Source organism: Corvus cornix, chromosome 28 (genome assembly GCF_000738735.6).
Source record: "Corvus cornix cornix isolate S_Up_H32 chromosome 28, ASM73873v5, whole genome shotgun sequence".
In the NCBI taxonomy this organism is placed as follows: Eukaryota; Metazoa; Chordata; class Aves; order Passeriformes; family Corvidae; genus Corvus; species Corvus cornix.
In genome coordinates, this window is record NC_046356.1 from 3403429 (window position 1) to 3419988 (window position 16560).

General features: G+C 45.9%; 1 protein-coding gene across 3 annotated transcripts in view; it reads left to right on the forward strand.

The window, feature by feature from the left end:
- The window catches only part of DAZAP1 (DAZ associated protein 1), a 24719-nt gene extending 9193 nt beyond the window's left edge, over positions 1–15526 (forward strand). For 2 of the 3 annotated variants that reach the window (XM_039566431.1, XM_039566432.1), the window contains exons 6-12: positions 580–628; positions 4886–4968; positions 8255–8408; positions 9812–9841; positions 10275–10415; positions 11161–11343; positions 14524–15526. In XM_039566431.1, coding sequence (XP_039422365.1) covers positions 580–628; positions 4886–4968; positions 8255–8408; positions 9812–9841; positions 10275–10415; positions 11161–11343; positions 14524–14696 — 813 coding nt within the window. In that variant the 3' untranslated portion in view covers positions 14697–15526. The remainder of the gene's footprint in view (positions 1–579; positions 629–4885; positions 4969–8254; positions 8409–9811; positions 9842–10274; positions 10416–11160; positions 11344–14523) is intronic. The other variant, XM_039566433.1, reaches the window with a different exon arrangement.
- The last annotated feature ends 1034 nt before the right edge of the window (positions 15527–16560 follow it).

Sequence of the window (16560 nt, forward strand, 5' to 3'; positions counted from 1 at the left end):
TTTTCTTAGAAGAATAATCTTGAAGCCTTTGAACAGCTTGCAATTTCCATTTTTTCTTTTTTTAAGTTAAAATCACACTGATACTGCTCATCCAGAACTTAGAGGGGTTTTGTAAAGCTGTTTAAAGGATTGGTTTAACTGGTGCTCTGGGCCTCACTCTGGTGCTCCAGTAATTCAATCAGAGGAGCCCTGCACGTTTGTAAAGGTGCCTGCAGCTCAAGCTGCTTTTCATGGTGCAAGTGAAAATGGTTAAAAATGGGGAAGTTCATCTTTTAAAAAGCTACACTGATGAGTTGTTGGAAGACAAACCTTCGGGGTGTGTAATAGGCCACAGTGTGGGTACAAACAGTGCAAAACCTCAATGTTAAATTAAAATGTGAAGTGTAATGAGACAACAGAGATGAACTCAGGCTTTCTAAGCTCCCAGGAAGAGCAATATTCCCTGGTTTTGTGCTGTTGCTGGGATGATGGCTGCAGTTGAATTGTGCTTTGTGGGTAGAGAGCAGGAACCAGCCGGTGGTGACTGTTCCAGCCCTCCCCTGGTAGCACAGTGAGTAGAATTTCCCTTCTCTCTTCCAGGTCACTGAAGTTGTAATGATCTATGATGCAGAGAAACAGAGGCCCCGAGGTAAAGGCTGATCTAGTTTGTCCTTGAAATTTCTTCATACTCTCCTATAGTCAGATGGCAAACTATTTCACACCATCAGAAAAGGTAGATTTATTTTTTTTTTCCCCTACGTTGCCTCAGGAAAAAGAATAACTCACTGGGCAAACATCACTTCAAGTCTAGACTCTTCATCTCCAGCTTCACTTGGGTCTGTGCATTTCAACTCAGATGTTTCATGCTCATTTATGGGTTGGGTTTTTTTTATAGTTGAATGAAATTTGATTCTCAAGCCACTCCTGTGGCTTAAGGTACTTTTGAGGGGGGAAAAAATCAGCAGATTTTCCTCCTGTTTTACATGAAAGGTACGTTGGGTCTGTAAGTGCATGGGGGGTGCTCCAGCCGGAGCACGAGACAAGGCAGAATCCATCCATCACCTGCTTTTTGTTTTGGTTAAATGGCTTCACCTCAAATTAAGGAAAAACTCTTCTTAAACAGCACAAAATAATTCTGAAATATATATCTGTATATTTTTACTTGGGATATACAATCCCTGTATACCTGCTTTTTAAGAGGGGGGGAAAAAACCCAAAAACCTGGAAGATTTACTAGATATTGAACCAAACTGGGAACCTTTGGTCAAAATATAAAGCAAGTTCCATGTCACCCACGTCCCTTTGCATCCACCATCTGTTTGCCAAGGAAGAGGCAATATTTTAGCACGTGAAGCTTAGCTGTGCTCCCACCCTGTAGCATGTTGGACATGCTAGAGAATAGTTTGCCATCTGAACTTTCATTTCTCTTCTGCCTCATTATTAAGAAATATATCCTTCACTTCATATTTATTAAGCTGTTAAGTCTTAGTTTTATTTTTAATTTAGACATACATCCTTAGTGACATATTTAAGTGTTTCATAGTAAAGTATGGTAATGTTAAGTAAGTTCTCTTTTTGTTTCTTTTCTCTCTGTGAATTGTTTGACTGTGATTAACGATATCTCTTTAGATTTCTTCTCTCTAGGTGATAATTTATCACAGAGGTACAGGCCAGTTCCGCAGTCAGAGGAGGGACGGGCTTTGTCTTTTATTGGAGTGTAAACGAAGTTTCAATATATTTGTTTTTTTGGTTTTTTTTGTTTTCTTGCTTTAGCTATCCTAATCTTCTTCCAACAGATACCTTTGATTTAAGCAGCACATAAATTCATCTGTTTCAATGCTCCTAGAGCAGCTGGTTTTGGGTAGAGGAGACAAAGGCACTGGCACCCAAATGTGATTTGGGGCTGAAGTTCTGAAGTATTTCAGTAATTATTGTATCATCTCTATCTTTGCAATATTTAATCCCAGCCTTGCAGCCTCTGAGCAAAAGGTACTAAAACATCATGCCTGGTCTGGATTAATCCTGTCTTAATTAATGGCTTCTCTGCTTCAAGCTCTACTAAAAACAAAACAGGGAAGGGAGGGCTTGGGGTGAAAAGCACAAGTGCCAGGTGGGGGAAAGGTCTTGTCTCCATCCACAGAAAACTTCTCCCCTAATTCATCAGACTTGTTAAGCACTTCTTGAATTCTGTCTCTCTGCCTTTTGTTTCTGTGCTGTTCCAGTCTTTTTTTAGTGTGGTGACTAACAGCCGTCTCCCAGAATGGCCTTGGCAGTCCCTGGGGGGTGCTAGGAAAAATTGCTCGAGTTTGTATTGGGTACTCCTGGTTGTGCATCCCAGAACACATTTTCTCTTGCCTTCTCTCTCTGTATTCTCTTGCTGCTCTGTCCTCTTATCCTTTTAATGACTTTTGATAAAATTCCAGAGGCCGCTTCTGTGCCATCTCTCCTCTGACCCTTCTGAATTTTGCCTTCTCTCTTTACCACCCTTCCTTTGGAGGTGCACATCAATTTATTGGTAGGAAAAGTGAAAATGAGCCCTATTCATAATCCCTGTAGTATCCATTTACCTCCAGCTCCTCAGGAGAGCCCTGGGCACCAGATTCTCAGGTGATGTCCTTGAGGAGCTGCTTGGTGTCAGGTATCCACGTGATCTTTGCTTCCTCCCAGTCCTGCCTGTTCCTGCCAGCTCTGCCTCATCCCAACTCTTGCCACAGCCCCAAGCAGCAGCCGTGTTACATCTCTGAAGGAACAAAGTGGCTTTGATGCAGTCTCGGCTTCTCCTGATTCCTGTTCTTGGCCAAGCCAACATCTGGGAAGGGATTTCCAGCTTCTTGCTGTGTCTGTTCTCCTCCTCCCTTGGCTGCAGACCAGCCCCATCACTCTGGTCTGGTTCTCTTGGATTCCTGCTGGATGCAGTTCCTTTCTCCAGTCTTGAAAAGAGTCCTGCCCTTCAAAAACTAAAGCTGTGGGTGGTGGGTTTCATCACTTCTGCTCAAAACTTCACCTTGGAGTTTTGCTGTGTTGCTCTGATTTCTTCACTCTTCCTTATCTTGTGATGTCTGGCCCTTTTAAATCCCCTTTTTAAAATTTATTTGCTGCTTTCCTCAGTGACCTCTTGCTCTCCTTCTTCCACCCCTCAACCCCATCCCACAATCTATTCCCCTCCTTTGGCTTTGGAATCGAATTGAACAACAACCTTCACATACAGATGGAATCCATTGTTTTTCTTTCCCATCTCTTTCTAGACAAAGGCTGGAATACTAAACGTGATTTAAATACAAACACTTTTCCTTTGGCTCCAACACTTGGATTTCTGGTTAACTCAGACAAATATATTGTGATGAAATGCTGCTCTCAGCTTCGAGGCTGCTTTCATCACAGCTCCACAAAACTTCGTTTATACTGCCAGTCTCTTGTGTGTGGGAAATGCCAAGTTTTTTCCTTTTTATTTTCAGTTTATTTTAGTGATGTCTTTTGCTCTTGTTGCTGACAGCAGAATTTGACCTGCTGGAATCTATTTTGGCCTGTATCTTTGTGTATTTTTATATATATATATATAAACTTTCTCTACACTAGGCCTCTTTGGGCTTACCCAACGCAGTTGGATAAGCGTGGAGAGACATTCCTGTGCTAGATCCTGTATTCTGTAACGCTTTAGAGCAAGATTTGGCTGCTGTCAGCACTAGCTGCAAAGCAAAACGCAAACCAAGGGGGAAATCTTGGGTTTCAGAAAAGCAGAACCGCATCCATGTTCCATAAACGCTTCCCACGCCGCACCTCGGGTTTCTTTTCTAATTTTTATTGCTCTCCCCCCTTCCCCCCCGTAGCTAATCCAAAGAATGGCACAATTCCTGTACTGCATGTGTCCCTCCCTGCCCTGGGTTGTCCCCACCAGCAGCCAGTGGGTGATGGCATGAAGCAGCCGCCGTGTCCTGGGGGATTAACCACTATTTTGCCACTCTCTCGGCTGTATCAGCAGCTACAACCTATGTGCAGTGGTTCTCAGAGTGACCTCCAAAAGGGAAGCTTTGCCTCCTTTTTCAGAGTTTTCTGCAAGCATCAAAAGCTGCTGGATCCAGCTGAGCTCCCACCAGCCAGGGCTGTGGTCAGGTGGAAGGGAATGAGCCACCCGTGGCGAGCTGGAGCAGTTGGGGACAAAAAGGGCTGGGAAGTCGTGTAGATTTTCAAAAGAAAACCAGCAGGAAATACAAGAAATAAATGAGATTGAGAACGTGGCAGCAATACCACGGTCTGTGTGAGCAACACCTCACAGGGGTTGCTGTGTTGGGAAGGAGTAACACCTGTTCCACGATTTTTCTCCAAGGTGTGGAAAACTTGAGAACCTCTGATGTAGGTTGTTAGTTTCTGAAGCTTCTCATTCATCCATGGAGTGGTAAAATTTCTCATGCTTTAACAGCTACATTTCAAAACCAACTTTCTTATTTTCCACGGAAAATATTCCCTAACTTGAAGCTGGGCTAAGGGATTGGGAGGAAGTTGCTTTGCAGCTTTGGGGAACAGGGATATATGATAGGTTTTCCTTGGGAAATTAGGCTGAATCAAAGGGAGGAGCAGCAAAGTTGCTTGACTTTAATCTGCTGTCCCACAAGTATTTTGATTTTGGCAGTTTTTTTCCATTTCCTGGTAGGTGGATGAGGAATAAAATCAAATTAAAAGCCGGTTAACGAGCTCAGTTTGAAGCTGCATGTGTGCAATCGAGACGAGGCACTAAAGCCTCACCACAGGAAGTATCCATTGCAATTTCCTCAGAGTTTTTGCCAATTGAACACAAGTGTCGTTATCTGAAACCCCTGCTTGAACCCTTGGTCTGCCCCTAATACTGTTCATCATCCTGTTTTGTGTCACAACACCCTGCTACCTTGATTCACTCTTCGTCGTTGGCTAGGTTTTGGATTTATTACTTTCGAGGACGAACAATCAGTGGACCAGGCTGTCAACATGCATTTTCACGACATCATGGGCAAAAAAGTGTGTAGTTGTAGTTTTATTTTACCTTAAGAAAGAACCAAGTCTTGGGCAACGAGCGATTTCACTGGGGAATCCAACTTAATCGTTGATGGGAGAGCACAGCAGTCCAAATTCAAGGCTTTATCCATGAAGGTGGGGAAAGTCTGAGTTTGCTGGAGGAGGGCAGGTAGGATGGGGGCAGCCTGAGGAAGGGAGGGCTTGGAAGCCTGAGGATTCAGGCTGTGGGCTCTGCTTGGGGTGAGGCCTTGTGTTTACAGACCTGGGGGCTGCTCTGGCTGAGCAGAGCTCGCACTGGGATGAACTGGTGCTCACTGTGTCTGCTTTGAGCACTGCTGTGATGCAAGGAGAGAAACCAGTGATTTCCAGCTGTTGGAAAAGCAGAATCCCAGTGAAATCTGAGTTGTTCAAGGCTTGGTTTAAGATACCACTCCTTCAGATGTGTACTCGATACTCAAATCTCGAGGTGGTGTGAGACAATCTGCTTTATATATTCTTAAACTTTAAAAGAAAAAGGGAAAAAAAAAACATCCTGAAGGATTGGTTTTTTAAAAAATTGGGTCACTTACTGTGAAACTTTGATACCAACCCACGTACTCTATATAGTATTTAACCACAATGCAGTTAAGTGACCTCTGGTTGTTTCATCTTCATACTGTGTTGTCAGCAAACGGGTGTTGGATAGGGAGGAAGTTTTTAGGCTCCTTTTGATGTTACTCAGCAAGGAACATGCTTCTACCTGTGGGGGGAAAAAAAAAACCAAAAAAAAACCAAACAACCTAAAAGCAAAATAAATTGTTGCAGGAGACCCAAGTTTTATGTAGAGAGAAAAGAATAATTTAAAGAAACATGAACCACAGGAAATTCTGGTAAATTTAAGTCCTTGCAGCTTTATGGTATATCCAGTTTTTAAAGGAAATTGTTAAAACTGCTAAACCTGGAGTGAGGGGGTTCAGGGAGACACAGAAGATTCTCACATTCCTTTAATTATTGCATTGTATGAGTTTTTAATTGTCTTTAAAGTCTTTTATGTGCTGATAGTTCATAAGCCTTCCCTTAGCTAGCAGGGGACACGTTCTGCATATCAGTGGAATTCTGGTTCATTTTACACTATAGAATGCCTTTAATTCCTGTGAACTTGTTTTGGGGTGGAGGGCTGGGTGATTTCCTGATCATGGAAACAAAGGAAGGGGCTTGTGGGGATCCAGAACATCAGTTCTTGGTTCCTGGTGACGCTGCCAGGTGTGAGCAGATGCAGTAAACCACATGGGGGTGTGTATGGATCACCTGTATCCCACCAGTATTCCCTGATCTGCCCTTGGAATTGCCTTCAGCAAACCACTGAAGTGGGAGCTGATCCCACAGAGCAGCAGATCTAAATGGGACCAAAGGATAAACATCCACGAGGTGCTGGGAGAGGGTGGAGAGCCCAGTGTGAGCCTCCAGATGTCACCTCATTGCTGCTGGCTTTGGAACACAGCACTGAGACTCGGAGTTCTCAGCATTCCCCAAACAAACCCAATTCCAAACTGAAATCATCTATTTTTGCCCTTTTTTTCTCCCCAGTTTCAGTGACAAAAAGAAAAAACAAACCAGGATTCAGGGATTTTTAGCTTAGAGTAATAGAGCTACCCTCAGCTCTTGGGGTAAGCTGGACTTTAGGCAGGTGTGGAATTTGAACCTCCCTATTGCACAGGGAATTTTCAGTCCTCAGTTTGGCAGTTCCCCGCTTCCAAGTGTGCACTGAAAAATTAATGGGATTCTTCCACAAGGATTAATGAGCTCCAGATCCCCTGCTCTCTCCTTCACTGCCTAATCATGCCTGCTTTAAAAATGGTATCTGTCTTTTTGGTAATTAAAAAGGTATTGCTGAAATGAATCCATATGTTGGGGGTGGGGGGGGGGGAAATTAAAATTACAAGAAGGCCTCTGCTTTTGTAAGCAATAACCAAATTCCCTCAAGGCAAATGTGTTAAGACTCATTAATTTGAGTCCTTTGAAAAATTCCCTTGGTTCCTCTCTGGAAGGGCCTTGAGCTGACAGAGATTTGGTTACTGTCATGTCTCATGTCCTTGGGGGATCGGCGGGAGGGGCATGGGGGGCTTTGTCCTTGCCTTGTGCCTGTTTCCTGTTTGTTCTCCGACATGAATGGCTTTTAAGACATGGCAGGAAGAATTCTGAATACTTTATTTTCCATACTACTCAGGCCCATTGATGATTGAGATTTATTTTCTTTGTACTCTGGCACCCATTAAAATTAATCATGGAAAAAAAAAAAAAGCCTCGAATTCAGCAAGTGCTGAGAGGGTTTCATTAAATCAGAACTGGATTTTTCTTTTTTTTTTTTTTTTTGAGAGGTTTATGTTGAATGTGCAGCTTATTTTAAGTAGGTCAAATGCACTTATTCCATGGCTGGGAACACTAGGACATTTTATCTTGGAATGAAATAAGTTAAGCACTGTGGCTTACTAATTTTTAAAACAGGAGGGGTTTTGTCACTGACTTAACACAGTATGAAGATTTGCTTCTTATTGACTCAACTGTCCATTTTTATTACTTGCATGTTTGTTTACTTTTTTGTTAGATGTAATGTAAGATTCTCTTATCACATCCATTCCCTCTGACATTGTTTGAGTTAATTGAGATTCTTTAAGCGTTAGCCTGGGGAAGGTAAGTCTTTATCTTCCATTAGACATTTAAATAAAATCTTAAGTTTAAAAAAAAAAAAAAAAGAAAACAATACCAAAAAAAATATCAAAAAATGTGTGTTTCTCAGGTATGAGCAGAGCTGAAATTGCAGTTAGTTGGGGTGGGTTAAACTGTCACTTCCAAATGGACCCCAAACATTTGGTTAAAGCATTAGTACCCTTTTTCAGAGCAGCCTCTTCACTCAAAATCCTGGTTTTTTTTAACTGAAAACATCATCTTTGTATCTCCTGCCTTGAACATGAAATCAGTCTGTCATTAATGTACAAATTCAGCTGTTTTAAGTGCAGAGCTGCTGTAAGAGGGTACTGCTGTTTTAAGATTAAAGCCAACGAGACTGAAGTGATTTGTAGGATGCTTTTCTCGGAATCCCTCGACAGTAGGACTTGTAATGTCTTACCATCACCTACACTGTACCTGAGAAACATTGTAAATTACTGGCCTTAAGTTTTAATAATTAAGTACTTAGACATAAGTCATAAGATGCTAAGTGTAGTCTTAAGTGTAACTGCGGGTGTGTGTGAGGGGACGGGAGGTGCAGGGGCCCCCCCAGCCCTCCTGAGCGCTGCCTCTGTTTGTTTAGGTGGAGGTGAAACGCGCCGAGCCTCGGGATAGCAAGAGCCAAACTCCGGGGCCGCCGGGGGCCAGCCAGTGGGGAAGCAGGATCATGCCAAGCGCTGCCAACGGCTGGGCAGGGCAGCCCCCTCCGACCTGGCAGCAGGGATACGGCCCCCAAGGTACTGCCCACCCTGCCCAGGGTGCTGCCACCTCTCCAGCCTCTGCTGTCACCTCTCCGGCCTCTTCAGCTCGCTGCACTTTGGTTTTCTGGCCTAGATGGTATTCCCAGGTTTATCTCCCTGCTGGATACTGTCAGCAGGAGGAAATTTCCACCCCCTCCTCAGTCCTTCCTAAGGTTTTTTCACTGTTTTTCCCAAAAATCCGTTTCAGTGGCAGAAGGCAACGGGTTGTGCTGGGTCTGGCGCATGTCCCAGCTGCGTTTCACCTGTTCCCTTTGGATCTGCCTCTCCCCACATGGAATCTCCATGGGCTGGGGGAACTCAGAGAAGGTGTTGGGAATACTCCAGGTGTGACTCCAGCTATGGAGCGAGGCCCCGATGATAAATTTGGTTGAAATATGACTTTTCAAGGATGAGACAGCTTCAAAGGAAGCTATCAGGAAAATCTGAAAGGGATGAGGGGGAAAATGGATGGCCTTGCCTTTGGATTTTATTGCTTAATGTAGCTTGGGAAAGCACCAGGCAGCTCTGGTGCAGTGCACACCAGGAGCCCTGCGGGGCTCGGGAGCAGCCACGTGCCTGGGTTTGATGGCTGCACCCCCCCCGAGAGTCCAAAGGCAGGATAAATACACTGAGTTCATCCAAAGACAATTTTGATAACTTCTGGAGAAATACAGCGGGATAATTGAGTTGCTGTGACTGAGAGATGAGAAACGTTCACCTGGGGGGCTGGAGAGAGCGTGGCTGCTCCATCCCTGCTTGGATGGATGGAAGTGCAGCACAGGGATTGCTCATTTCCCCACGGTGCTGATTAACTTGAAAGCTGCAGCTGAGGGTTGACATTGTGCACAGATGTGCTAATCTGCAAACGGAGAAACTCCCATTATTTTCCATGCAGTGATTAGTAGGGAAAATGATATCTGATCTCCTGGAAAGATTAATGTCAGACACGAGCACATTTATCCTTCAATCTCAGCGCTGCACAACGGGTGGGAAAGGCTTTTTTATGCTTCAAAAACTGCAAAAATAACTCAGATAAACTTGGTAGTAAATTAAGAATCTCTTGGATGTGTAGTCTGCTGGGATTCTCCAGGGTTTTGTTCGCTCTACTACTATAGTTTCTTGTACTTGGGATGTGGCAGCTCTCGAATGCTCCATCTGATTTGGGTTTGGGAACTGCTGTCTCTTCTGAGTGTCATTTGCTGAATGATTCAGAGTCTTTCCAGAATTGCACATTCAGAAATAGTCCCACAATGTTGCTTGGGCCATAAAAATAGCTCTGTAAGGGACACGGGGAGGATACCCAGTCTATCCCAGAGCCAAATCCTTCCTCTTGCATCATCCCTGCTCCGGAGTGCGCAGCTTTCAGTGATGTCTAAGGCTCTTTTTTTGTTCTGTTGTAGGGATGTGGGTGCCAGCTGGACAGGCAATTGGTAAGTACATTATATGGGACCAATTCTGCAAGGAAAAAATCCTCCCGAGCACAGGCACAGCTTCTTTAAGCATTCACAGTGATTTCTGGATTTCTGTAGTATTTAGCCTACATTTAAAAGCTTGATTGAATTTGTCCTGGAAGAATGAAGGGGGAAGACAGTGGATTCTTAGCAGCTCAGTAATGGGAGCTGACACACATCCTGCTGTTCCAGCCACATTAATTTGTTATCGAGGGATTACATGCTGAACTGCAATTATTTACAGTGGGGATACTTGGAGGACAAATAATTCCCAAAGTGAGGATTCAGAGAAGGCTGAGCCTGCGTTTGAAATCCACCCAAAAGCCTTACCCCGTCCTAGAGGAAGCTGACTCCAGCAGCAGCTCCTTGGTATTCATCTGCTTCAGTTTTTGGGTTTCTCTTCCTTTTCCAGGTGGATATGGACCCCCTCCTCCGGGCAGAGGAGCTCCTCCCCCACCACCACCATTTACCTCATACATTGTCTCCACACCTCCCGGCGGATTCCCGCCTCCACAAGGATTTCCACAGGGCTATGGCACCCCTCCACCATTTAGTAAGTGACCCCCAGGAGCTGGAGCACATCCAGCTCCAAATTCAGCTTTCACCTTTTCCTCATCATTTGCTGAACTTGGATTTTCCCCCTGTGTTTCACCTATCCTTAATTATTTTTCCCTGATGATATATTCTGAGCTATAATTAACGACAGTAGTATTCTTTTCTTGGATGCAGTAATCATTTCTATTCTCTAGTTCAAATCTGTGTTGCTAAATAAATTCAGATACATTGTGCACCCTTGTTAGGACATCTGAGAGAAAACTTAGAGCTCAGTGCTGGAGACCTGGGCCAAACACAGGCAGGGTTTTTTGGAGGAGCTTAAGGAATTAAGGTCATAACTGGGACTGGAAATATAAATTGGATTTTAGCACCTGCCTCTCAGGCCACTTTTCAAAAGTCTGTAACAAGCCTGGTTTAAAGAAGAAGGTGGAAAATAGCACCCAGTTATCTCGAGATACTTTTTCCTCCTAAAATCTTGGATAATGCAGCTTCCTTATTTCTCACATTAGTGTGAGCACAGAGTTTGGTCCCCAGTTCTGCTTTATCCCTTTCCCTGTCCTGGCTGCTGCTGCCTTTGGGGGACATTCCTCCTACCTGTGCAAGGTGAGTTGCTGAGGTTTTTGAGCTGTAGGGGTGACCAATGTGTAAACGTGCACAAACAGCTGGGGTTTAATAGACTTAGAAATATTTTTAAACATTTAAACCAAGCAGGACGTTGGTGTTCACCTGTTCTGTCCTTTCAGGTTTTGGTTATGGTGCTCCGCCTCCTCCACCTGACCAGTTTGCCCCCCCTGGAGTCCCCCCTCCACCTGCCACTCCAGGGGCAGCACCACTCGCTTTTCCTCCACCACCACCACCATCTCAGGCAACTCAGGACATGAGCAAACCCCCGACTGCTCAGCCAGAATTCCCTTACAGTCAGTTTGGTGAGTAACTGCTGCAACTTTATCCCCTTTCCCTTCATTCTTGGGTACAGAGTGTTGGACACAGTTTGCTACAGGCACTTCTCCAGGATGGGAATGCTCCCACCAGCTCAAGCCATCCTTAAATCGTGCAATATTCTAGCCAGAGGGAATTTTCTTAGCTCCAAAGTGTTGCTTTTGTGCTGTAAAATAACCTTCAGGGGCTTCTGCGCTGCCAGGATGAATTCCTGGTTTCCACTCTCCCCGAACCTCTGTCTAAAACTTCCCACTCCAAGAGCTTCACTGAGCTTGTAGTGAACTTTTTTTGTGTCTCCAGACTTTGGAGAACAGACTTTAAGAGGAAGAGCAGCATGGAGACAGGCAGTGCACGTGTAAGGATCCAAAGTGGTGCCTTTTCCTCCCTTTTCCCATTCCTTCCCCATCTCTCTGGAGGTGTAGTTCTGTGCAAAGCTTTGTTGTGTTCTGTAGGTAACTTTGAGGTAGAAGGCACTGAGGTAACAAGTTTTAAACCAGGTAGACAATACTACAAAAAATAAATTCTTCTTCAAATTGCTAAACAAGTGCCTGTGCTCCAGAGTAAAATTGCTGCTGCTGCTCCCTGTGGGAGCTCAGAGGGAATTCTCATTCTCATCTTGCTCTTCTCAGCCCTGTTTCTGAGCACTGCTCTCGGAAGATCTCTGCAGAGATCTCTCCAAAGAGTTCTGGACTACTGGGGTTTTTTTTTAGGGATTGTGATTGGTCAGTTTTTACTTCTGAAGGGGATTTTTCATGCAGCAGCCCCATGGATGCAGGCTGTTCACTGCTGGAACACGTTCTCCATGTGGTAGTGCTGCCTCAAGTTCCTGCAGAAACTGCTGTGAGATGAACACAAAATTTATTTAAATAGATAATATTCATAGTTCCAGCAATGTAAAGCAGCCTCTGAAGAAAGATGAGCTTTTGAGATATATTTGTAAAGCAGCAGGTTCTGGTGTTGATGAGTTTGAAACGTTTTCTCATTTGTTTCTTACAAACACAGTTGATTTCATGGATAGTTTTTGCCCTTGTGACTCGAGGAAGTTTTTCTTGTTCTGCCAGAACTTGGCTCTTTGCAGATTCTTTTTGAAGGGGGTTGAACCCTACTAAATAAAGTACAAATCCTGCACAGGCAGTGGGGAGCCAGGGTTTGTGATGTGTTGGAAGTTTAGGAAGAATCTGATGGAGAAGAATTTCATGGAGAAGGACTCTTCATGTGGAGCTGTAGTGGCAGGACAAGGGGAATGGCTTCAAACTGGAAAAGAGCAGGTTTAGATTGGATATTAGGAAAAAATTCTTCACTGTGAGACTGGTGATGCCCTGGCACAGGTTTTACAGAGAACCTGTGGCTGCCCCATCCCTGGAAGTGTCCCTGATTTGCATATATTTATGTAAATATGTAAAGTTTTGTGGGCTTTAAAGAGCCATGGAGTTCCCTGGTCAGTGTAAGGCACTGTAAGGTTTACCCAATGCTGCTGTGTGTGCACCTGGGATGAGTGTCAGCACTAGCACTCACCCTGCAAAATTAAATTAATTAATTACATTAATTTAAAATAATTAAAAATTAATTATCTCCCTGCAGGGGCGCTCTTGAGGCTTGTCCTTGCAGTCCCCTCGGCTCTCTAGGCTGGGTTTCTTTGCTCCAGACCCTTCAGGCCACACCCCAAAGCTTTGCCTCCACTCCTGAGGTCAGGTTGAGCAGGGAGGAGGAGCCTCAGGCAGCTCCTGGGAAAATTCACCGGTGTTCTGAGGCTGTTGGGGAGGGTGAGAGGCAGGAATGGGGCTCAGATGTTGGGGTTTTGTGTCAGGGCAGTGCAGCTCTTCAGCTGTGCCAGCTAGCTGGGTGAAACCCCACAGCTGAGCTGTGCCTGCCACCGTTCACCCCAAAGCCTGGCCAGGCTTTATCCCGGTAACGGATGCGGGCTCAGATTCTGGAGCCAGACACTCAAACCGTACAACTGGCACAGCCCCAGGGGGAGCAGAGGGGCTGGAGCCAACCCAGGGATGGCAAGCAGGGAAGGCAGAGAGTCCTGAGTGGCTGTGCAGGTGTGGGCTGTGGGTTCCCTTTGTCACAAACAACTCGAGCCCTGTGATGAGCTGTGGTTTGCAGCACCGTGTGCAGGGAGAGCAACTCGAGGTTTGTGTTTTTCCACTCCCTGCCTCACTCCTTGGCAAACAATTCCATTGTAGTTTTGGGCGCCTGCTTATCTGTGTCTGAACAAATGCCAGGAGGAGCATTTGGAGCTCCCAGAGCCTGAGCTTGCTGTGTTTTAGTGCTCATTAGTGCCAGCAAGTCCTGAGGGACAGGCAGAGCTTGAAATTGAACTGCTGAAGATGTACTAAGAGACTTTGTTTGGGATTAAGAGAGTTAAACCTGCTCTAAGCCTGCACAGAGAGAGGCAGCACTGCAGAAATGCTCTTGGTAATTAGGAGCCTTAATAGCATCTTTCAGAGCAGAGGCTGGCACTGATGCCAGGATTAAGAGTCGTATTTAATTACGGGAATTTGAATTAAATTTCTCAATTCCTCAGTTGTCTTAATTTACATCAAGTTGTAAATTTTGTGTTGGTAGCAGGAATTCCAGTCAGTATTTTCTCTTGGAAAGAAAACCGTTTTTTTTCCCCCATCCCTAAATTCTGCTCACTCCAGAGTGGTCTGTGGTGCGGGTCCCAATATTTATGTGCGATTTGAAAGGGAATTTTAGGGTTGTCTGTTCAGTGCAGGAAGGTTTTTGAGTGTCCAGGTGATGGAGCTGAGTGGGCAAAGCCAAAATCTTACAACTGCACCCTCAGTCTGAGGCACTGGGATGTTTCAGAGAAAACTTCCTGCCTACATCTCTTATCTGTGCTGAATCTGACAGCTTTTAGCCAATAAAAAACCCAACCCAAAATGAAACTGCTCCCAAGCACCCCCTGTGAGCCACCCCAAAGCTGTGAGCAAATGGTTGAACTACCCCAAACACAGCCCTCCCTTCCTGCACACCGGTTCCCTTCTGCCTTTTGCCCCTTTCCTCTGCGAGGAAGGTGAATCCCTGCGGGAACCCAGAGCTGCCGCTTCTGCCGGACGTTGTTCTGGGGTGTGTTCCCGCCAGGGAGCGGCGTCCAGGCATGGGATTCACGCCTGTGGCTGCTCCTGGAAGCTCATCCTGTGCCTTTCCCTTCTCCCCAGGGTATGGACAAGACTTGAGTGGGTTTGGACAAGGTTTCTCTGATCCCAGCCAGCAGCCCCCTCCCTACGGAGGCCCCTCGGTGCAGCCATCCAGCGGCCCCCCGGCCGGAGGCAGCGGCTTCGGCCGGGGACAGAACCACAACGTGCAAGGATTCCATCCCTACCGGCGCTAGCCTGGGCTGGCAATCAGGGAGTGCTGTCCACAGGGATCTCTGGGACCAGCTGAACCCCGGGATCCCAGACTTCTGAACTTGTGACAATCACATTACTTGATGGAAGAAAAAAACCTAACAACAATTTTTTTCGGGGGGGGGTGGGGGCAGATGGCTTCTGAAGGCAGAGCTGTGGGTGTTTGGACTGCAGTTTTTAAAGATTTTCCTTTCTCTAACCCATCAGCACAAATAAAGAAAATGTCACTGGTTCAAATTACAGGGTTTTAAAAATGTCTTCAGCTTTAATTCAAAACTTCAGGTTTCTTTTTTTTGAAATTATTTTTCCTGAGCCTTTGTTTTACCGTATATTGTAAACTTTTATGTTTAAAAGAAAAAAAAAATATATACATTTACAGATTGTGAAATTTTTAAGAGAAATTTTCTACTATGTATGCTGGCTTATTTTTTAATTTAAAACAGGGTTTCCGTGAGCGCTGTCGGAGGTGGGGGAAGAGCTGCAGCCCCTCCCTCCCTCCCTCCCCACGGCAGCGCTGGGGCGGAGGGTTCCGAAACTCTGGGAGTTGACAGAAACCTACTGAGTGTATTTTGCTGTTTGTTCTGGGGGGGCAGAGCTGGGCCAGGGCAGGCGCAGGAGCTGCGGACGCACAGAGGCACTTGGGGAGCGCTGGCTCTGGGCTCCGTGCTTCCCACCCCTCAGAATGCCGCGGGGCTCCGGAGGCCTTGTCGAGATGTAGATTTCCCTCAGGCAAAAAGGTTTTGGTGCGTTTGGCACTGAGCAGTGCTGAGCCCTGGTTTGAATAAAGACAAGAACCTTTGGATTAGAAACACCAGCCTGTCTCCATTTTTCTGTTTTTTTTGCTTTTGTGAGTGTGGGTTTTCCAGAGAAGTCCCTTGGCAGTCCTGGGAGTCCCCTTCCCTCAGGGGCAGCTTTGCTGTGCCTCTGTGGTGCCACTTGTGTGTGTCCCACCCCAGCGGGTGGCACAGCCAGGGAGCCGCTCCTGCCTGGATGGGATCTGACCTGGGAAGGATCCTCCAACCTGGAATGGATCCAACCTGGTGAAGGGCTCCAACCTGAATTAGATCCATCCCAGTGAAGGGCTCAGACTTGGAGTGGATCCAACCAGGTGAAGGATCTTCCAGCCTGGATTGGAGCTGTCCTGGTGAAGGGGCTTTGCTCTGGCTTGGATCTGATCTGATGTGGTGAAGGAGCTCTGACTTGGATCAGATCTGACCTGATGAAGGGCTCTGATCTGGATCACATCTGAGCTGTGAGGGGTTCCAACCTGAATTGGAGGAGGTGTCCTCGTGAAGGGCTCCAGCCTCCATCACATCTGACCTGATGAAGGGCCCCTAAAGGCCTTGGCCTGTCCCCGTGTTGGGTCACACATGATGGTGGCAGTGACACAAATGCTGCTCTTCACCCTTCCCCTCAAGGCACTGCAGAAAACCGGGTAATTTATGGATTTATCAGCATCTTCAGTGGGTATCAGTGTCTGTAACTTTGCCTTGGGTCTTCTGGACAATCACCCCAGGGTTTGGCTCTGAAATGTGGGGGTTGAGCCGTGAGAAAGGAACTGTCTGAGGTGGAAGTGTCCCTTGGCTCAAGGGCATCCCCCAATCCTGCCCACAGATCCTTCCCCGGGGGTTGTGTCTGTGCTCGTTAGCCCTCTCTGGTGTAATTAATCACTGTTAATGAAGGTGGAACTGGGGAGGTTGGGATGTGTCTGTGATGTGGAAGTCACTGAGTCGCTCCTGGCAGGACTTGGATCAGTTCAGAGGGTATTTTGTGTTTTGTGTGGCTCTGCTTGCTGTGAATCCTCTGTGCTCGAATCCTTGTGGCTCTGCTCCTTGCTCTGTTACATCC